Consider the following 22641-nt stretch of genomic DNA (forward strand, 5'->3'; position numbering starts at 1 on the left):
GAGGCACGCCACTGCACCGTGAGAAGAGACTCACTGCGGTATTTCTGGCTGGAAACAGAAGCACCTGCTGTTCTGGACGGATTTCATGGTGAGTGGATTCCGCTTGATGTCAACATTATTGTAACGTTAATATTGCAGCAACTGATAGATTCTGAATTGGAATTGATGCATAATGCTCGATTATAATGGACTGTCCTGCTCAAGACTGATGGATTATTGTATGTATGTAAATAATAACCTCAGGTTACCGCTACCAGACGACCTTAATCAGCACTGCAGAATAATGCGCTTATGCTGCAAGGAAACTAAATAAAATAAAATAAAAATATTATTATTTAATACTGAAATTGAAGAATGAACCTGGGCAATAATAGTATTATTTATAATAAATATTATTAATATTATTAATATATAGTTAGTATTAATCCATTATTATTCAGCTTATATTTATTTATAATATTACTATTATTATTATTTTATCTGAATATGCATTGCAGCTATAGATGAATTTCCTTTTGTCCTGTTTACCATGTAAACGTATTCCCCCTTTAAGAAGAGAGAGAGAGAGAGAGTGTGTGTGTGTGGCTGCAGACTGCAGGCAGCACAGTGTGTGTGTGTGTGTGTGTGTGTGTGTGTGTGTGTGTGTGTGTGTGTGTGTGTGTGTGTGTGTGTGTGTGTGTGTGTGTGTGTGTGTGTGTGTGTGTGTGTGTGTGTGCTGCTGTTGTTCTCAGTGCGGATAGGATGAGTCTGCAGGTATCCGCAGGTCACCCAGAACTCAACAGCGTTAAATGGATGCTGTCAGAGTCCGGATGAAAAATGAGCAGACCGGTCTGGGAAATAAGAGTGTGTTTAGATGCTGATCGCCTCTAGTGGACGCTGGACAGCAGTGCAATTGACATTCCCCGGCCCTGAGCTCTGCTGCTGAAAGCAAACACAAAAACATGCAATGCTTCACTTCTGCACGTTAGTTTTCTATTTGATAGAGACAGACCGATCTGTGTATGTACACGCCTGCTGGACAGCAAGCACACATCCATCCTGCGCATTCTGAGAAATGAACCTTAATGTGCGATAAGGGATTTGCTGGCTTGATTGTCTTTCACACCCCTGTGGTTTGACCACAAGGTGTGAGAGTCACAGTTTTTAATTAATGAAGACGCTCCCTCCTGTTGAATTAGATATATACAATATTGTCCAAGATCTTATAGTCATCCACATGCATATGCTGTTGTTTCTTCGATCAGTACCATGTTTTTTGGATATAGTGGTGATACTGTGGATTTTTTTAAACACTTGTATTTTGGTAAAAACAACATTTTTCCAATTGCAAGTTTGAAGTGCCATGGAATAATGTCAATGAATATAGTACCATGGTATATATTAAAAGTACTACAATATACAGTTATTATACCATGATTCTGCCACAGTAAGTGTCTTGTTGTAATTCCCCTTCAAGTCTTTTTTTTTCATTTAAATGCCTTAATCGTGAAAAAAATATTGACTTAGAAGAGCTTGTGAACATTTGAGAATGATTGAACCATTGAAATGGATTTGGTTGTGTTTCAGATCTCATTGGCTTGACTGTATGCTTTCTGTTGTAATTTAAGATAACTGAAGAATTTTGACAGTAGTTTTTCTGAAGAGTGTCAGGTTTTTAATCTTAATGTAAAACATTAAATAAAATAAACTTTAAATCTAAATTAATTAAGAAAATTAACACACAAAAATAAATTATTTATCAATCCATTGCAAAATTTGCCACTTGTTTCTCATTGGCCAGTCAAACATGTAGCCACACCCTGAAACACATAACATTGGTTCAACCAATGTTGCTGTCTTAGTCTGATCAGGATTTTTTAAGAAATAGAGCAATAGCACAAAGTCACAATGTTTACACTTTTTAGACCTTCAAAATGAATTGAAAAGGTGTTTAACACTAGAAACGTCCACACATATTTAAGCCAACACGCTCTGTGATTACGCTGGTCACAAGATGCTCAAATTGGGTTCATATGTCAGGACTTTCTACCAATTTTCCATCAAAATCCTTCACCATCATCTGTCTTTTATTACAAGCAAGTCCAGAAAAACAAGGTGAATGAGTCACTGAATCATTTATTCAACTGTTTCTGTCCAAAACACTGATTCATTTGGGAATGAAAGAAGTGACTGAATCATTCAATCATTTATTCAGCTGAGTTGTTCAGAAGCATTGATTTATTCAGGAATTAAAAAATGAGTCACTGAGACTGAGTCACAAAATGCTCATATTGGGGTCAAATATCATAACTTCCTAGCAATCATCCATCAAAATTCTTCACCATCACGTGTCTTTAAGTCTAGAAAAACAAGGTGATTGAGTCACTGAATGATTCATTCAACTGTTTATGTCCAAAACACTGATTCATTTGAGAATTAAACAAGTGACTACGTTATTGAATCATTCATTCAACTGATTTGTTCAAAAACACTGGTTCATTCTGAAACAAAACAGGTGACTGAGTCACTAAGTCATTTATTCAACTGTTTCTGTCCAAAACACTTATTCATTTGGGATTAAAACAAGTGACTGAGTCATTGAATCATTCATTCAACCTATTTGTTCAAAAACACTGATTCATTCAGAAACAAAACAGGTGACTGAATAATTGAATCATTCATTCTGCTGAGTTGTTCAGAAGCGATTTGTTCAGGAATTAAACAAGTAAGTGACTGAGTCACAAAATGCTCATATTGGGGCCAAATGTTAGACTTTCTACCAATCATCCATCAAAATCCTTCTTTATTTGCAAGCAAGTCCAGAAAAACAAGTGACTGAGTCAATGAATCATTTATTCAACCAGTTTGCTCAAAAACACTGATTCATTCAGAAACAAAACAGGTGACTGAGTCCCTAAATTCCAAACTCTGATCCAAAACTCTTGATTCATTTGGGAATTAAACAAGTGACAGAATCATTGAATCATTCATTCTGCTGAATTGTTCAGATAGACTGATTTATTCAGGAGTGAAACAAGTAAGTGAGTCACAAAATGCTCATATTGGGGTCTTCCAATCCTTCCGTTATGTGTGTTTATTTGCAAGCAAGTCCAGAAAAACAAGAAGTCTTTCAGGGTTAGTAAAGTAAACAAGCTGGTCTGTAGGGAAAATGCATTGCTACTTTTCCAAACCCCATTGAGTCCTGCGGAGCGGCAGTGACATGAATATTCTAGTGTGGAAGCACTGAGGGAGAACAGAGATTAAAGGCCCGTGTTTCACCTCCCTTGACTTTCCCTTCCTTTTCTTCCCTCTTGTCTGCATTTTCCTGGCTGCGGCTGCGATAACCACGGAGCGAGCGGAATGACAAAATAGCTTGCGCGCGGGAATAAATGAGCCATTACTGTTTCGTGCTTTTAAATGGCTGTGTAATGACGAGAGGCAGAGAAAGTCTGTGCCTGCTTTGTGCGAGAAGTACGTCCTGTACCAGAATGTGTGCGTCAGGATGTCAAAGTTTGACATTACAGCAGATATCTTCTATATTTGCATCTCTTTGCCTTGAGCCACACAGACTCGCTCGCCGATTTGACCCGGTGAGTCATATTGCACCATGTTGGCATGTTCTGCGCTCTTTATGAAGTCCTGGTGTGAATGTGTCAGATTTGCAGACTGCGTTTGAAGTCTGTTTAATAATGCCTGCTGCAGGTTATTAGTGAGGGATTTTAACTTTAAGTTTTAAGTATTTAGCATGTTAATGTGTATGTGAGGAGAGGTGAGTTACCTAATCATCCACTCTGAACAACCCACATTTCTGTGCCCTGGCAGCCACCCAGATCACCACAGCCTTGTATTATTCTGAAAATCTGTATTGATATTTTTTTTGTCATGACATGTATTGTAACATAAGCTGTGAATAAGAAAGTCATTACAGCGGAAATTAAAATGTATTACTCTGAAACTGCTTTGAAGCATTCTGCATTGTATGAAGTGCTATAGAAATAAATGTGAGTTTACCCCACTTACACCAAAAGCATCACGGCTGTTTAACCTTCAGTGCTAAGCACTTCTGCTCCACTGGCAGTAACTAATGGCCTCTTGCGTTTATGCTGCTGAGGGACAGATGGGCTGTGATTCAGACTGTTTTCTAATGTAGTAATAAGATTAGAATTAGTAGACTTGGCTGATATATCATCCAGACTGAGTAATTGGAGTAATTTAACTATTTTGACAGCATCGAGCAATGGCTGTGGCTGATTGGGTTACTTCTGGTCCTTGATTCTGATTGGATGAGTCGTTTCAAGAGTGCTGATATCACCGTCCAATAGCACTGGGATGTTTGTGCTTGTTTCAGATGGACCGGTCAGTTTGTGTTAGTGGTGGGGATTTTTCAGTGCTTTTCTCTGCAGGTTACATTATTACTCCAGTAGGTGGCAACAAATGACTTCAGCTAATTTGTTCAAACTTTGATTTATTTGGGAATGAAATGGGTGACTAAGTCACTGAATCATTCATTGAGATGTTTCTGTCCAAAACACTGATTAATTTGGGAATGAGACAAGTAACTGAGTCATTGAATCATTCATTCAACCAATTTGTTCAGAAAAACTGATTCATTCAGAAACAAAACAGGTGAGCCGTTGAATCATTTATTCAACGGATTTGTTCAGAAGTACTGATTTATTCAAGAATGAAACAAGTGAGTCACTAAAACATTAGTTCGACTGATTCATCTAAAATCACAGATACATTCAGAAACAAAACAAGTGATTAAGTCATTGAATCATTAAGTCAACAGATTTGTTCAAGAACACTGATTCATTCAAAAATAAAACGGGTGACTGAGTCACTGAATCATTAATTCAACTGTTTCTGTCCAAAACACTGATTCCTTTGTTAATGAAGCAAGTAACTGAGTCATTGAATCATTCATTCAACCAATTTGTTCAGAAAAAAATGATTCATTCAGAAACAAAACAGGTGATTCGTTGAATCATTTATACAACGGAATTGTTGTTCAGAAACCCTGCTTTACTCAAGAATGAAACAAATGAGTCACAAAAAGATTTGTTCAACTGATTCATCCAAAATCACAAATTTATTCTGGAAACAAAACAAGTGAATGAGTCATTGAATCATTCATTCAGCTGATTGGTTGAGTACACTGATTTATTCAAGAATGAAACAAGTGAGTCACTGGATCATTAGTTTAGCTAATTCATCCAAAATCACAGATACATTCAGAAAGTGATTGAGTGATTGAATCATTAATTCAACCTGTTTGTTCAGAAAAAAATGATTCATTCAGAAACAAAACAGTTGAGTCATTGTATCATTTATTCAACTGATCTGTTCAGAAACCCTGATTTACTCAAGAATGAAACAAGTGAGTCACCCAATGATTTGTTCAACAGATTCATCCAAAATCACAGATTCATTTTGAAACAAAACAGGTGACAGAATCAGTCATTCATCACAACTGTTTCTGTCCAAAAGACTGATTCATTTGATTTCTTTCAACTTATTTGTTCAGAAAAAACTGATTCATTCAGAAACAAAACAGGTAGGTGATTGAATCATTCATTCAACTGATTTGTTGAGAAACACTGATTCTTTTCAGAAATTAATCAAGTAAATGACTTCACTGAATTGTTCATTAATTAATTTGTTCAAAAACACTGATTAATTCAAAAACAAAACGAGTGGATCGCTGAATCATTTATTCAACTCTTTCTGTCCAAAACTCCGATTAATTTGGGAATTAAACAATTGACCGAATCATTGAATCATTCATTCAGCTGATTTGTTGAGAAACACTGATTTATTCAAGAATGAAAAAGGTGAGTAACTGAATCCTTCGGTCATCTGATTCATTTAAAACACAGATTCATTTAGATACAATACAAGTGATTGAGTCATTGAATCATTCATTCAGCTGATTCATTAAAAAACACTCATTTATTTAGGAATGAAACAACTGACAGAGTCACTGAATCATTCACTCAACCAGTTCATTCAAAATAATTATTCATGTGGGAATTAAACAAGTGGCTGAGTCACTAAATCCTTCATTCAAGTAATTTGTTTAGAAACACTGATTCATTCAGCAATTAAACAAACCACAGAGTCATCATTAATTCACCTGATTAATAAAAAACACTGATTTATTTAGGAATGAAACGATGAGTCTTTGAATTATTCATCCTACCAATTTATTCAAAACAAGAATTAATTTGGGAATAAACAAGTGGCTGAGTCATTAAATCATTGATTTAAACACTGATTCATTCAGGAAACACTGATACTGAGATATGTGATGGTTGATGCTGTTGTGGTTCAGTGATGGATGAGAAATAGACAAACTGGCAATTTTGTGTTTAAACGCAACTAAAGTTTTTGAAAGGTACCCAGTTAATATTGCACTCACATAAATGTGATATCCAGCACTTTTTCTAGGTCATATTTCCTTCCATTGAAGCTCAAGACACACTTTGAATAATCTTAAACCACATAATAAATAGTCTGATGCAGAAAAAGTATGACATAACATATACTAAGATCTTCTAAATCATTTTTTTTTCCTTTTCAGAACTTGTTTGATGTAATTTGACCATCTTATTCAGTTGGTTACGCAACAGCAGGCCAGATCTGACTTGTACACAGTCAAGCTCTACTTTGAAATCTAATAAAATGATAAATATTCAAGACGGAGCCTGTAAAGTCCAGACGCTTATAATATTACATGAGCTGCTGCACCCAAACACAGTGAGAGCGAGACTGCTGAGGCATGAAGCGGTGGAGAGATCAGCAGGTTAGATGAGGGGAAGTGAAATCCCTCTTCTCCTTATCTGCAGGATAATTACATTCCCTGCGGCAGACCGCTGTTCAATCCTCGACAGGAAGGAAGGCGGCTCCTAAATTGAAATGCGTTTCCTTGTTCTTTTTGTTGCAGTAAGGCCAAACGACCATCAGCAGAATGAGCTCCTCTCCCGTCGTCTCACGCGTGTCCGTCGACATCCTGGAGGAACTGCAGCTCTTCGCAGCTCAAAACCTGGAGAAGGTGGAGGTCAACAAATACTATGAAGTCATACGAGAGCTGGGGAAGGGCACCTACGGGAAGGTGGACCTCGTCATTCATAAGATCAGAGGTATGGCCCAGCTACAGATCAATCAATTTACAGTTGGTGTGAACCAGTAATGATTTAACAAAAGAAATCACCCTTCAATCCATAGGTACCAAGATGGCTCTGAAGTTTCTAAAGAAGAAAACAACCAAGCTGAAGAGTTTCTTGAGAGAGTACAGCATCTCCCTCTATCTGTCTCCATGTCCTTTCATAATCAACATGTTTGGCATTGCGTTCGAAACGGAGGAGTACTATGTTTTTGCGCAGGAATATGCGCCGTCCGGCGACCTGTTCGATATCATTCCACCACAGGTAAGTCAGCATCATTTAACAAGCGTAATGCACATGAATAAAGCAATAGTTCTTCCAAAATCATGATTTATGCACCCTTGTGTTGTTGGAACACAAAAATAATGACAGATCAAGCTCCGAAATATACAAAAAAGACCATAAAGTGAAGTCACTCTTATTTCTACAGCACTTTATACAATACAGATAGTTTCAAAGAAGCTTCACAGTAATAAACAGGAAAGTAAGTCTTATTGTTGCAAAATTGTGAAACTTTAGCTCTGCAGAAGACAAGTGTTATTATTCAGCTCAATTCAGTTCGATGTTGAATCTAGTAGTCAATAACTGTCAGTGTTGCAAGTTTTATCAATTTATAAATGAATTCAATTCAGCTATAAAGAAACACTGTAGTGTCATTGTTCAGTTCAATTTAGTTGATAACATTGTCAAAGTAGTAAAAATAAATAGTTCTAAAACAAATTCAGTTACAGTAGCTCTACAGAAGTTCAATGTCGATTCCGTTTAGTCAATAACATTGTCAAGGTTGCAAAATTAAACAATTCAGAAACAAATTCAGTTCAGTCACTGAATCATTCATTCAGCTGATTTGTTTAGAAACACTGATTTATTTGAAAATAAAGCAGGTGAGTCACTGAATCATTTATCAACGGATTCATTCAAAAACAAAACAAGTGACTGAGTTATTGAGTAACTCATTCAGCTGAATTGTTCAGTAACACTGATTTATTCAGAAATGAAACAAGTGACTGAGTCACTGAATCATTTATTAACTGATTTGCTCAAAAACACTGATTCATTCAGAAATAAAACAGGTGACTGAGTTATTGAATCATTTATTGAACAGTTTTGTTCATAAAAACTGATTTATATAAACTCAAGTTCAGCTGTAAAGCAGCTCCACATGAGACAACACTGTTATTTAGCTCAATTCAGTTCAGGTTTAATTCAATTTAGTTAAATGTAAATTTTGCAAAGTTTAGCTATCATAAAACCAGTTCAAATAAGCTAAGTCAATAACATTGTCAAGGTTGCAACATTAAACAATTCAGAAACAAATTCAGTTCAGTCACTGAATCATTTGTTCAACTGATTTATCCAAAATTACAGATTCATTCAGAAACAAAACAAGCGACTGAGTCATTGAGTCATTTATTCAGCTGTTTTGTCTAAAACTCTGATTCATTTGGGAATTAAACAATTAACTGAATCACAGTGAATCATTCATTCAACTGATTTGTTCATAAAAACTGATTTATATAAACTCAAGTTCAGCTGTAAAGCAGCTCTACACAAGACAACACTGTTATTCAGCTCAATTCAGTTCAGTTTTAATTCAATTTAGTTAATAAATGTAAATTTTGCAATGTTTAGCTATCATAAAACCAGTTCAAATACGCTAAGTCAATAACATAGTCAAGGTTGCAACATTAAACAATTCAGAAACAAATTCAGTTCAGTCACTGAATCATTCATTCAACTGATTTGTTCATAAAAAACTGATTTATATAGACTCAAGTTCAGCTGTAAAGCAGCTCTACACAAGACAACACTGTTATTCAGCTTAATTCAGTTTAGGTTTAATTCAATTTAGTCAATAAATGTAAATTTTGCAAAGTTTAGCAAACATAAAACCAGTTCAAATAACATAGTCAAGGTTGCAACATTAAACAATTCAGAAACAAATTCAGTTCAGTCACTGAATCATTCATTCAACTGATTTGTTCATAAAAAACTGATTTATATAGACTCAAGTTCAGCTGTAAAGCAGCTCTACACAAGACAACACTGTTATTCAGCTTAATTCAGTTTAGGTTTAATTCAATTTAGTCAATAAATGTAAATTTTGCAAAGTTTAGCAAACATAAAACCAGTTCAAATAACATTGTCAAGGTTGCAACATTAAACAATTCAGAAACAAACTCAGTTCAGTCACTGAATCATTTATTCAGCAGATTTGTTTAGAAACACTGATTTATTCAATAATGAAACAAGTGAGTCACTAAATCATTTGTTCAACTGATTTATCCAAAATTGCAGATTCATTCAGAAACAAAACAGGTGACTGAGTCACTGAGTCATTTATTCAGCTGTTTTGTTTAAAACTCTTATTAATTTGGGAATTAGACAACTGAATCACTGAATCATTCATTCAACTGATTTGTTCATAAAAACTGATTTATATAGACTCAAGTTCAGCTGTAAAGCAGCTCTACACAAGACAACACTGTTATTCAGCTTAATTCAGTTTAGGTTTAATTCAGTTTAGTCAATAAATGTAAATTTTGCAAAGTTTAGCAAACATAAAACCAGTTCAAATAACATTGTCAAGGTTGCAACATTAAACAATTCAAAAATAAATTCAATTCAGTCAATGAATCATTTATTCAGCTGATTTGTTTAGAAACACGGATTTATTCAAGAATGAAACAAGTGAGTCACTAAATCATTTGTTCAACTGATTCATCCAAAATCACAGATTCATTCAGAAACAAAACAAGTGAAAGAAAGAAACTCAAACAGGTGGACAGATATTTAATTTTGGGTGAACTATCAATTAAAATCTTGATTTCTGTTGTGTCGGTGACTGATTGTTTTCAATGTTCCTGTTCAGGTGGGACTGCCGGAGCCAGTGGCAAAGCGCTGTGTCCATCAGGTGGCCATCGCTTTGGACTACCTGCACTCTAAAAAGCTAGTGCACAGAGACATCAAGCCTGAGAACATCTTAATCTTTGACAAGGAGTGTCGCAAGGTCAAGCTGTCGGACTTCGGCATGACGCGGCGTGCGGGATCGCCAGTAAAGCGCGTGAGCGGCACCATCCCGTACACGGCACCCGAGCTCTGTGACACATCCAAGCATGAGGGCTTCTGCGTGGACTACAGCACGGATGTGTGGGCCTTCGGAGTGCTGCTGTTCTGCATGCTGACCGGGAACTTCCCCTGGGAGAAGGCCATGCCATCCGACACCTTCTACGAGGAGTTTGTGCGCTGGCAGAGGCGGCGGACCGGTGCGGTGCCTTCGCAGTGGCGCCGATTCACAGACGAAGCTCTGCGCATGTTCCGAAAGCTCCTGGCCCTGGAGCAGGAGCGCCGCTGCTCAGTCAAGGAGGTATTCGCGCATTTCGGCCACCGTTGGATGCTGGATGGACAGGCGGGTGGAAGCCACCATCAGGCCGCTCTGAACTCTTCATCTGAGGAGGAGGAGCTGCTGGTGGACCGTATGAAGCAGCAGACCTTGTCTCCGACGGCTTCCAAGACCAACACCGTGGAGTCAGGAGCGGCTCACCACTTCACCTCCGTGTCCACTAACAGCTCCGTGTCTTCCACCAACAGCTACGAGCGCTCAGCCAGAGACAGCCCGCCGAGCAGCCGCATCCTGGTCACGACGCCTATTGAGATCTGCGTGTAGACATCCAAACGCTGGCGAAGTAAACACGCACACAAGCAGACACATCCATAAGACGTTCAAAACTCTCACGTACATCCGGAGTCTATTACAACGCAAAAAATGAGAAACTTCTTCTGTCTGATTCTCCGGTCGGCTCGACTAACATTCCTAACAGAGATTTGAATCTAGAAATGGTCTGCGAAGAAACGTTGCACTGAAACTGTGAAATACCACACAGGCGGTTTTCTAAAGACCCGTTCGTACAAAGAACAATAGCTATAACGATAACTATATTAGAGTCCACGCCAACTGACTTTTTGTTTATTATAATGCTAAAGCTCTCAAAAGATAGATGGATTTTGATTGACTGACGATGTTTTTATTGTTCATTTGTTGGAAAAAAACATTCTCAAAGTGGTTATAATGTTCTCAGACCTTTGGGTGATGTTCTCTCAGAGTTATGAACAAACATTCATCCAGTAATGATAATAGAATGTTTGTTCAAAGTCAGGTAACAGGTCAAGGTTAACGGTGTCAACGTTGTTCATAAAAGTTTTTTTTCCTGAAAGGTTTAGTTGGATGTTTGTCTGACATCCTTTGAAATGTTACTCGTTTCAGAATGTTCAAAGAGCAAAATAATGTTAAAATAAAAAAAGCTCTCATTCTATAAAGTTAATAGAATGTTCAATCATAGTTATTTGAGATTTAATAATGTTCTCAAAACAGCTCGATTCAGATTCATTGTTAAATCAATTTAGTAACAGTGTCAGTGTTAATCAAGTATAAAACAAACTCAATTTCAGCTGTAAAGCAGCTCTACACAAGACAACACTGTTATTTAGCCCACTTTAGTTCAGTTTTCGTTCAATTTAGTCAATAAATATGAAATTTGCAAATTTTAGCAATAATAAAACCAGCTAAAAACTCTACAAAAGATAACACTGTTATTATTCAGATCAGTTCAGTTCAATGTTGATTCAGTCCAAATTAAACATTTCAGAAACAAATTCAGTTCAGTCACTGAATCATTCATTCAGCTGATTTGTTTAGAAACACTGATTTATTTGAAAATAAAGCAAGTGAGTCACTGAATCATTTATCAACTGATTTGTTCAAAACCACAGATTCATTCAAAAACAGTCATTGAGTCATTCTTTTCTGCGCAAGTTAAATACATACAAAATTAATGCAAAAATGTGAATAGATGCAAATTAGCACCAGGCAAATCGATATACTCCTCAATCACGTCTTCCACGCAAGCTGAATACATACAATAATAAATGCAAAGATGCAATAAATGCAAATTTGCACCGGGTGATGCGAACGATGCGAATTTGGCAATGTGATTACAGCGAATGCACGATATACACCTCACCTCAGTGCAAGCTGACTACATGCAAAATGAACACAAAGACACGTTTGTCAAGAATATGCGATATACACCTCAATAGAGGTGAATTTGTGCAGGGAGATGCAAATGAAGCAAATTGGTCCACACATTTGCCGCAAACACGTGATATTGGCCTCAATCGCATCTTCCATGCAAGTTAAATACATACATAATCGATGAATAGATGCAAATTTGTACCAGGAAGGGGTGAATTGCTGCGAACGCGTGATATTCGCTTTGGTTACGTCTTTCACGCAAATTAAAAAATTTAGATTCGAGTGGGAAATTTGCATGATGCATTGTTGCACAAGCCAATCAGTGAAGAACTTACCTATCAAAAAAAGGAAGGCAGCATTATATTTTTATTCTTGCGAGTGGCACGGTAAACACCCCGCAAGTAATCTAGAGCGAGTAATGGTGTGCACACTAAAAACGAATTTAATTATTTGTGTGAGTAGATTACATACAAATCAATGCAAATACGCAAACATGCACAAACTTCAGCAGAAAATTCACATGACGTGTTGTCGCACAAGTCAATCAGCAAAGAACTTCCGGTTGTATCAGAAAATGGAGGATAGCATTACATAACTATTTTATTTGTGCGAGTGACACGAAAAACATCCGGCGGGTAATCTCTGTAACGCAATGTGAATATTCGTTTTGCATTTGGTGTGCACACAACATTTTCAACGTTTATGGAACATTCAGAAATAATATTTTCAATCATGTTTTCATATCTTAACGGGAAAATTAGCAAAACGTTCTTAGAGTAGTATGGACGTTTTTTTCGAACGATTAATAAAATGTTGTAGTTATAGTTATCGTTATCATCTTTGGTGTGAACGGGCCTTAACTCATGGATAAGCAGTGAACCAATAAATGAGTGGATTGAACATTTGAATCCAGTTCCAGCTCAAAGAACTTCTGGGAAGAATTACAAGGGCTTCCCAAAACGTCTTTAAAGCAATATATGAAGCAAAAAAGAAAGAAGAATATCTGGGATCTTCATTCTTGAGAGGAATTCATCAAATAATCATTTGAGTGACTAAGCAAACAGTGAGAAGTGGGACATTGAAGATATTTGGTGTGGTAACATGTGAGTGAGTTTGTGTGTGTTTGAGATTATTTAAAGCCTGATTTACTCCAATGTTCAGTATGTGCAACCAACCGAAAGCTGATGGTGATCATGTGGGAGATTTTGCATGTACTCGAAGTGTTTATAAACCTGACTTGTAGACTGTTGTTTTGAACTGACTTCATTTATCAGGATTCTTAGTATTTTGAGATATATCTATTTTTTCAGTTGCTATGTAGTGATTAACAAACATCGATATTTTTCATTTAATTTTAGTACTTTAGCACAGTTGTGCCAAACTTATTTTTTAATGTGACGTTTTTGTAGCTGAAGGTCAGCTGCTACTCCATGACGAACATGAATTTAAAACGTGGTTTATTTACAATGTTTAGGGGTATTTTTTAATTTCGGAGAGTTCGGCTGCGATTGCTTTATGAGTCGGACCTTGTGCACTGGTTGTAGTGGTGAACGCTCTATCTGTTTGAAGACTGACGGGTTGAAAAGATGTATTTTTGCCTACTGTACAAGTTTGTTCTCTTGGTGTTCCCCCTTTAAAGTCTTCTATTTTTTCTACATTGGTTTAAACTGAAACTCGAAACAAAGAAACTCGATCACATTCTAATAACTGCATGACCTTGTTGAAAACAAAACATTGAAGATATGTGAGAATTGATGTAACGTGAACATTTTTGCCGTCACAATTTCTTGCATAATGTTTCAGAGTGAAATTGTAGTAGATGACATAGGGCAAAACTTCCAGCCAGCCAAATGAATTGTTCGTTTTGTTGTGGTGTTTGTGTACCGCTGCTGCTGTTGTTGTTGTTAATTTCTCTAAGAGCAAGAACTACCTGATTGAAACACCTCACACCTGCACTGCTGCTGCTGCTGCTGTCAGATACTGAAAGCGATTATTTTCAGTTGAGGTCGAAAGGGAAGTCTTACTGGGATTGGTATAGTTTGTCTTTTTGTGTTTTATTTTATGCTACACGTCTGCATGAGCTTTCAACACGTATTGGGAGTATGTTCTGAGAAAAAAAAAATAGCTATAATCGTATCACCCTCTTTGCATTAAAAGTGGCCCATCAGAGCATAATTACATATCGTAGACACGCAGCTCTGCTGGAAATGACACATACTGACCATCAAACGCCTTCAGCAGTGCTTGACCTTATTTTAGTAACAAATGGCCTGGAGATTTTGCGATCGATCAGCCTTTGTCGTGCTGAAGCGTTTTGTTTCTGGTGGTAGTTTTGATTTAATTAGCCGTCGGTGAGCTTTCAGTCATCAAAACAAACTCTGAAACTCGTCTAAAATCTGTCTTTGCAATACAACTGTCTTCCTGTAAGTTTGGATTTATTCAGAAATAAATCTTGACTGAAATGTGCACTTGTCTGTTTTCATAGGTTTGAAATACTGATTTAGGTAGTGGTTTTTGGTTATGTGACTTTTCAATCTCATAATTCTGACTTTCTCACAATTGCTACTTTATATCTTCTTGGAATTCTAACAGTTGTGACAATTTTTGGAATTCTAAGTCTAAATTACACAATTCTGGCTTTTTTTTTTCTTTCTCATAAGTCTTACTTTTTCCCTCAGAATTCCGAGTTTGCGTCTTGCAATTCTGACTTTTTTCCTAAAGAGTCTGAGTTTAAATTTCACAATACTGACTTCTTTTCTCGGAATTCTTCCGAGAGTTTTTTCGTGGAATTCCGAGTTTACATTTCGCAGTTCTGATTTTTTTCTTCTTTAAAATTTAGATTAAATTGTATAATTCTGACTTTCCTCTCAGAATTCCGAGTTTACATTTTACAATACTGAGTTTACAGTTCTGACTTTTTTACCTTGGAATTCTGAGTTTACTTCTCATAAGCCTGACTTTTTTCCTCAGAATTCCGAGTTTGCGTCTTGCAATTCTGACTTTTTTCCTCGAGTCTGAGTTTAAATTTCACAAAACTGACTTTTCTCAGAATTTAGTTTTCTCAGTTCTGATTTTTTTTCTTTAAAATTTAGTTTAAATTGTATAATTCTGAGTTTCCTCTCAGAATTCCGCGTTTACATTTACAATACTAAGTTCACAGTTTGCAAATCTGACTTTTTTTTTTTTTTTTTACCTTGGAATTCTGAGTTTACATTTTAATATTCTGAATTAGTTTTTTTGGAGTTCTGAGCTTTCATCTTGCAATACTGACTTTTTCCCCTTGGAATTCATAATTTTCTTGGAATTCTGAGTTTACATTCTGCTGTTTTCCTCTAAATTCTAAGCTTATTCTAAATTTCTCTGAAATCTGAGTTTACAATTCACAATGCCATATTCATCTTGCAATTCTGACTTTTTTTCCCCCCTCAGAATTCCAAGTTTACATTTCCCAATTCTGACCTTTTTTTTTTTTTTTTACCTTGGAATTCTGAGTTCCCATCTTGGAATTCTTTTTAAACCTTAAATTCTTAAGTTTACTTCTTGCATATTTGACTTTTTTTTTTTTTCTTGAAATTCACATTTTTTTTCTTGGAGTTCACATCTTCCAAGTCTGACTTTGTTTCTTAGAATTCCGAGTTTACATTTAAGTCTTTTTTCCCTCTGACTTTTTTACTTTGGAATTCTGAGTTTACTTCTTGCAAGTCTGACCTTTTTTCTCATAATTCCAACTTTTTTCTTGGAATTCTGATCTTACATCTCTTGACTTGATTTTTTTCCTTGGAATTCTAACTTTTCTTGGAATTCTGAGTTTACATTTTACTCTAAATTTTAAGTTAAAATTTTACGATTCTGACTTCTCAGAATTCCAAGTTTACTTTTCACAATTCTGACTTTTTTACACTGCAATTCTTAGTTTACATCTTGAAATTCTTTTTTTTTTTTTTTTTTTACTTTGGAATTCTTAAGTTTACTACTTGCATATCTGACTTGCAATTCTGAGTTCACATCTTCCAAGTCTGACGTTTTGTTTCTTAGAATTCTGAGTTTACATTTAAGTGTGACTTTTTTACCAAGCTTACTTCTTGCAAATGTGACCTTTTGTCTCAGAATTCCGAGTTTACATTTTAATTTTTTTTTCCATAGTATTCTAAGCTGATCTCGCAATTCTGCTTTTTTTCCCCCTTGGAATTCTAAGTTTACATCTTGGAATTCTCACCCTTTTTAACCTTAGAATTCTTAAGTTTATTTCTTCCATGTCTGACTTTTTTTTCCTGGAATTCAGAGTTTACAGTTAAGTCTGACTCTTTTTTTTTTACCTAGTTTACTTCTTGCAAGTCTGAACAGTTTTTCCTTGGAATTCTGAGCTTTGGAATTTCTAGTTTAAATTTTAGAATTCTTACTTTTTATTCAGAATTCTGAGTTTACATTTCACATTTTTTCTCTAAATTCTAAGTTTAAATTTTATAATTCCAATTTTTCTCAGAATTCTGAGTTTGTGTCTCACAATACTGACTTTTTTCCTTGGAATTCTGAGTTCACATTTCACAATTCAGATTTTCTTCCTCTAAATTCTAAGTTTAAATTTTACAATTCTGATTTTTCTCAGAATTCTGAGTTTACGTTTCACAAATCCATTTTCCTCTTGCAATTGTGACTTTTTCTTTACCTTAATCTTGAGTTCACTTCTTGTACATCTGACTTTTTTCTTGGATTTCAGAGTTCACATCTTCCAGGTCTGAATTTTTTTCTTAGAATTCCAAGTTTGCATGTCAAAATACTGATTTTTTTCTCTTGATACAATTCTGACATTTCTCTTAGAATTCTTAGTTTACATTTCACAATACCAAGTTCACATCTTCCTTTTTTTCTTAGAATTCCAAGTTAACATTTCAAAGTTCAGACTTTTTTTTCTTTAAATTCTGAGATAAATTTTAATTCTGTATTTTTTGATGGGGTTTCTTACAATGGGGAGATATAAAAGTATATAAAAAGTTAAGATATATAAAAAGGTCTGAATTATGAGAATTAAGCTCTTTTTTTATACAAAGTATATATATATATATATATATATATTGTAAGTAAAAAAAACTGATGAAAAAAATGAGTGCGAGACCAACAGCACATTAGGCAAAATAAAAGAAGCCAGTTTATTATGCTGACCAACTGGGTTTAGTCAGTTCAGGATAAATACATTTTGGGGTAAGAATGTCAACAACGCAAAAGAACCCTGCTCAACCCTGAGATTAAGATCTGAAAAGATATGAGAAAAACAAAGCAAACAAAAACGTTTTTTGGTACATTTGGTATGACGTTAAAATGTGACATTTCAATCAAGTTAGACCAAAAAAAAAAAAAAACACAGATACAGATACAGTCCTGAACAAAAGTATGGCACACAACACGAGTACATCAACACAGACATGAGCAACACCACATGAATCAACCTCTCCACAAACAAGCTGCCAAAGTACATCAGGATGTATTTGGCACCGATTCCAGATATATCTTAAACTTTGGACAAATAATATTGAGATAAATATTCTGTACACGACGTGTTGTTTAATGCACTGTACATTTACAGAACGAGTCTCAAAATCCTGATCTCTTTCGTCAAACACAAAACAAGTGCTTCCTGGGTAAAATTCATAAATAAACCAATAGTGATTTGTCTTAGCAAGGCAGCAACAAATGAATAAACTGACTTTTAGAAAAGAATTACGGATTACCAAATTGCATCAAAACATTTCACAACGGTTGAAAGGAAATCCTTTGACAAGGGCACCTGAAGTTACAAATCCAAAAGATGCTTTCTGAACTTTCCTACAGGTAATTTCTGATGGCATCAAGGTGGTATGTCATTACTAATGCAGGCTTATCATTTACACTAGTCTACAAAATATCGATTATGTAGAGGAGACGCATGTAAGTGCATAGAACTAACAAGAAAATCCACTGGCTGTGGTTCAAAGGAAGTTATATTCAGATATCTGATGAACTGGATCACTAATATTCAGCATTTACAAGAAATGTTTGCATGTTGTTGTGAATTATACAATTAATGTAATTGAAAATGAACATTAGATACTTCATGTTCACAATGTGGGTACATCTCAGAGCGACTTCCGCACTTCTTAATGTAAGTGTGTTTAAATGTGCCGTTATAAGGTAAGAAACAGATTATCATTTAAGCAATGCACAAGAACTTTAGGCTTGATTTATAAAGCCAATATACTAATATTAAACTAAAAGAAATCATGCTTTCCCATTTTGTACACAAAGTGCCCTTCAAAATTGGTTCCGCAACTTGCAAGTTTCTTTCTTTTACAAAAAGCAAGATATTTTTTCACGACTAGACGCCAACTGAATAATTGACAAGCAGTATATTTAAAATGCAATTGATAAAATTCATTTTCTTCATAAATTAAGACAGAATGAACCAAAAATTGATTTTAGAGAAGAAAAAAAAACATAAATATAACACTTTTTGTAAAATCATATTGGCAAATAAGACGGGCACATATGTTTGTGCTGTGGTTCAGGATTGGTGGATTCGTCTTTTGAGAGCCTTAAATGTGCAATTCACTCTGACTTGACCCACACTCCTCACATCTAACCTCACAAAATGACTTAATCTCAAAGTGCTGTTCGTGTGATAGTGACGGATGTTTTGAGCAGTGCAACAGCAAAATTATTAAGGTGTATGGGTGTTGGCCCGTTCTGTCTGAAGGTCCCGCGGCCGGCGCTCACAGGAACAACCGCACTCTGTGAGAACAGACAGAGAGCTTTACAATAAAATACTGTATTTACTATAATATAACGTGTGCTTTTTATCATCTGAAATGTAATGCGATTAACATCAAGCATACAAAACATGCTCACATATTTGAAGACAATAAAAAATGACAACAATCAAGTTATAGTGGCATCCCTTATGAACGATATTAATTATAACCAGGTTTCTGCAGGTAAATTTAAGATTTTAAGACCAAGTAAAGAAAATGTAAGCAATATATTGAATGAAACAATCTGTATTGTCAATACTGTCTGTAAATGTAAATGCTTGCATTTACAATGCTTCAAAGCTTGAAAATACAACAGATATCCATTATTCTTTAATTTAAACTACCAGTCAATAGTTTTTGGGCAGTAAGATTTGTTTTTTTTTTTTAAAGAAGTTGCTTTTCATTTATTGCATATTTGCACTACCAGTCAAAAGTTTTTGAACAGTAAGATTTTAAATGTTTTTTTTTTTTTTTTTTTTTAAAGAAGTCTCTTTTGCTCACCAAGCCTGCATTTACTTGATCTAAAATACAGCAAAAGCAGTAATGTTGAGAAATATTTTTACCATTTCAAACAACTGCTTTCTATTCGAATATATTGTTAAATGTAATTTATTCCTGTGTTCAAATCTGAATTTTCAACATCATTACTCCAGTCTTCAGAGTCACATGATCCTTCAGAAATCATTCTAATATTCTCATGTGCTGCTCAAGAAACATTTATTGTTATTATTATTATTAATATCTAAAACAGTTGAGTACATTTTTTCAGGATTATTTGATGAATAGAAATCAAAGATTCAAAGATCAGTATTTATTTGGAAAAAAGCTTTTGTAATATTATACAGTAGTCAACATTTAAAGTGGATCAAAAAAGTTCATCAAAGTTGTCCTAGGTTAAAAAATTGGTGAATTTGATGAAAGATTTTGATCCACTTCAAATGTTGACTACTGTATATTATACCATTTAAAAGCGCAAGTCTTTTTTTTTTTTTTTTTAGAAAAAATACTGAAATTAAAACTTTGATTTAGCAAATTGATCAAAAGTGATGATAAAGAGATTTATAATGTTACAAAAGATTTATATTTCAGATGAATGAAGTTCTTCCGAACTTTCTATTCATCAAAGAAATCATAACATAATAATCATCAAACATAATAATAATAATAATAATAATAAAAAAATGTTTTTTAAGCAGCAAATCAGATTATTAGAATGATTTCTGAAGGATCATATGACTGGAGCAAAGATGCTAAAAATTCAGCTTTGAAATCACAGGAATAAATTACATTTTAAAATATACTCAAATACAACCATTATTTTTTAAATGGTGAAAATTATTTAAATATGTTACTGTATTGCTGTATTTTGGATCAAATAAATGCCGGCTTGGTGAGCAGAAGAGACTTACTGTCCAAAAACTTTCGACTAGTAGTGTCTTGAATTTCAACACTTCAAAGTTTGAAAACACAGCTTCCAATAGATCTCCATTACTGCTCTCAAATGCTAGAATATGAAAATAACTATAACAAGATATTGTTCTTCCTCAGTATGTTTCAGTGCAAATGTCTCAAGATTCTTAAATCAAGATATGTTTCCTAAAAACACAAAATGACAAGATATGATAAGAAAAGATGTCTTGTTTTCTGAGTAATGTTAATGATTATAACAAGAACAAATATCTGCTAATGCAGTCAGCATCAACTTTATTCAAATGGAAAACAAGATTATCTGGTAACAGGTCAGAAAATATTTATTCTTGTTAAGCATAATCTCACTTCATTTTGTTTAGCTTCATAAGACCTCATATCTTCATTATGTGTCACCAGTAAATGTATCCTGATTTAAGGATATTCAGATAATTGTAATGGAAAACAAAAATGCTGAAAAGTATATATATATATATATATTTTTTTTTTTTTGCAATGCATGCAACATTTAATGCCATGACATTATGAATTTAACACTTTCTTTTTCAATTTAAGACCTTTTTAAAAACCGCAGAAACCCTGCTTAAAAGCAAAATCTTAATTGATTTATTTTAAGCAAAACTTGTGGCATGTTGGAAATGCACTGTACAAATAAACTTGTTCTGAATACTTTCAAATTTAAAGGAATTGTTGTGGAGTAACTGGAACTAAAATTTGTTTATAGCACTTATAATGGTCTTTTTTTTCTCTCAACAGTATGCATGTATTGAGGTGCTCAAACCTTGCATAGCGTCCTCTTTCTCCTGTGTCACCTGTTGATTTGATGATATGATGATCCTTTAATGGACTTGTTCTAATGCAATAAAAAAAATTTGAGCAATTCACAAAAAGCACAATATGTTTAGCATCTTAAATATGAAATACTCAAATAATTAAAAAATAAATCAAATAATTAAATATTTTTGTAAACTGTCATATAAATCATTTCACATATACCTTGTGCTTTCTGCATTTCATTGAGAAATTATCTTCATTTAATACACAACCTACAAAAACAGGAAACACCAATTAATATCAAAGGGTATAAACTGTACAGTACTAGAAAAAAAACAGTACTTAAAAAAAAAAAAGTTAACAGCAAATCATAATTAAGAATTACAATCGTCTTGTTCTCTCCTAAATGTTCTCCACTTTCCAACAATGACTATGATTTTGAGATGCATCTTTTCACACTGAGTACAACTGAGGGACTCATATGCAACTATGACAAAAGGTTCAAACACTCACTGATGCTCCAGAAGGAAAAACCATGCATTAAAAGCCAGGGGTGTAAACTTTTGAACAGAAGTGTAAATTTTTCTTATTTTGCCTAAATATATATATATATATTTTTCATTTATTACTGCTCTTCCTTGAAGACAAAATAAGTTGAATTTGCCCTGATCTTCAAATTAAAAAATTTTCACCCCCAGCTCTTAATGCATGATTTTTCCTTCTGGAGCATCAGTGAGTGTTTGAACCTTCTATAATAGTTGCATATGAGTCCCTCAGTTGTCCTCAGTGTGAAAAGATGCATCTCAAAATCATAGTCATTGTTGGAAAGGGTTTAAATACACAAAATGCTGGAAAACCAAATCATTTGTGGGACCTGATGGATTTTTCTGAAGAACAGCAGGAAGTTTAACTGTTCAGGACAAACAAGGGACTCACGAACAACTATCACAGCTGTGGATCATTCAGGTAACAACACAGCATTAAGAATAAAGTCTATGTAAACTTTTGAACCAGGTCTTTTTTAAAAAATTGAACTATACATATTTTATGTAAAATATCTTATTCAGGGCAACACCAAATAAACAATAACAAGCATTTTGTATGATCCCTCTTAGTTTGGTCAAATAATTAACATTTTGCAGATTCTGAAAGGGTTCCAAGATCTGTTCCGAATTCATTAACTGCTAAAACACCAACTGCTGACACCACTTTTCCACTTGAAATAATAATTTTATAATAGTTACATCATATCTTTCATGCATGGACAGATTTGCATGTTTTCTGTTTCAAGTTTGAACACGTCTGCAAACATAGATACAAAAACAGCTGTTAACAGGCAGATGGGGCATCAAAACGCCTGTTTAAATGCAACATGCAACAGAATGCAGACGACATACCAGACCGCAGCGCACAAGTGTAGTGGTATTTGCTCGGGCAGCCTTTCAAAACGCAGCCCAGCGTCGCTCCCTTTCTTTGACAC

General features: G+C 34.7%; 1 protein-coding gene and 1 long non-coding RNA gene across 2 annotated transcripts; one reads left to right on the forward strand and one right to left on the reverse strand.

Moving 5' to 3' along the window:
• On the forward strand, nucleotides 1-12513 carry bsk146 (brain specific kinase 146). Its single transcript, XM_073828267.1, has 4 exons — nucleotides 1-88; nucleotides 6926-7121; nucleotides 7207-7409; nucleotides 10018-12513. The coding sequence occupies exons 2-4, from the start codon at nucleotides 6950-6952 to the stop codon at nucleotides 10810-10812; spliced, it is 1170 nt and encodes a 389-aa protein (XP_073684368.1). The 5' UTR covers nucleotides 1-88; nucleotides 6926-6949; the 3' UTR covers nucleotides 10813-12513.
• Nucleotides 12514-18737: 6224 nt separating this feature from the next.
• Nucleotides 18738-22610, reverse strand: LOC141298261 (uncharacterized). The gene is made up of 4 exons (XR_012341549.1): nucleotides 22559-22610; nucleotides 21384-21433; nucleotides 21169-21240; nucleotides 18738-18939 (listed from the first exon to the last, which is right to left on the reverse strand). It is a non-coding gene; the product is annotated as an uncharacterized lncRNA (long non-coding RNA).
• Between the last annotated feature and the right edge of the window lie 31 nt (nucleotides 22611-22641).

The sequence above is a fragment of the Garra rufa genome, chromosome 22 (assembly GCF_049309525.1).
Source record: "Garra rufa chromosome 22, GarRuf1.0, whole genome shotgun sequence".
Lineage (NCBI taxonomy): Eukaryota > Metazoa > Chordata > Actinopteri > Cypriniformes > Cyprinidae > Garra > Garra rufa.

What these genes read in the sequence shown, in the direction of transcription:
- bsk146 (XM_073828267.1), top strand. Translation starts at nt 6,950, where the DNA reads ATGAGCTCCTCTCCCGTCGTCTCACGCGTGTCCGTCGACATCCTGGAG. An exon ending in CGTCATTCATAAGATCAGAG is followed by an intron (nt 7,122 to 7,206) that starts GTATGGCCCAGC and finishes TTCAATCCATAG; the next exon opens with GTACCAAGATGGCTCTGAAG. An exon ending in TCGATATCATTCCACCACAG is followed by an intron (nt 7,410 to 10,017) that starts GTAAGTCAGCAT and finishes GTTCCTGTTCAG; the next exon opens with GTGGGACTGCCGGAGCCAGT.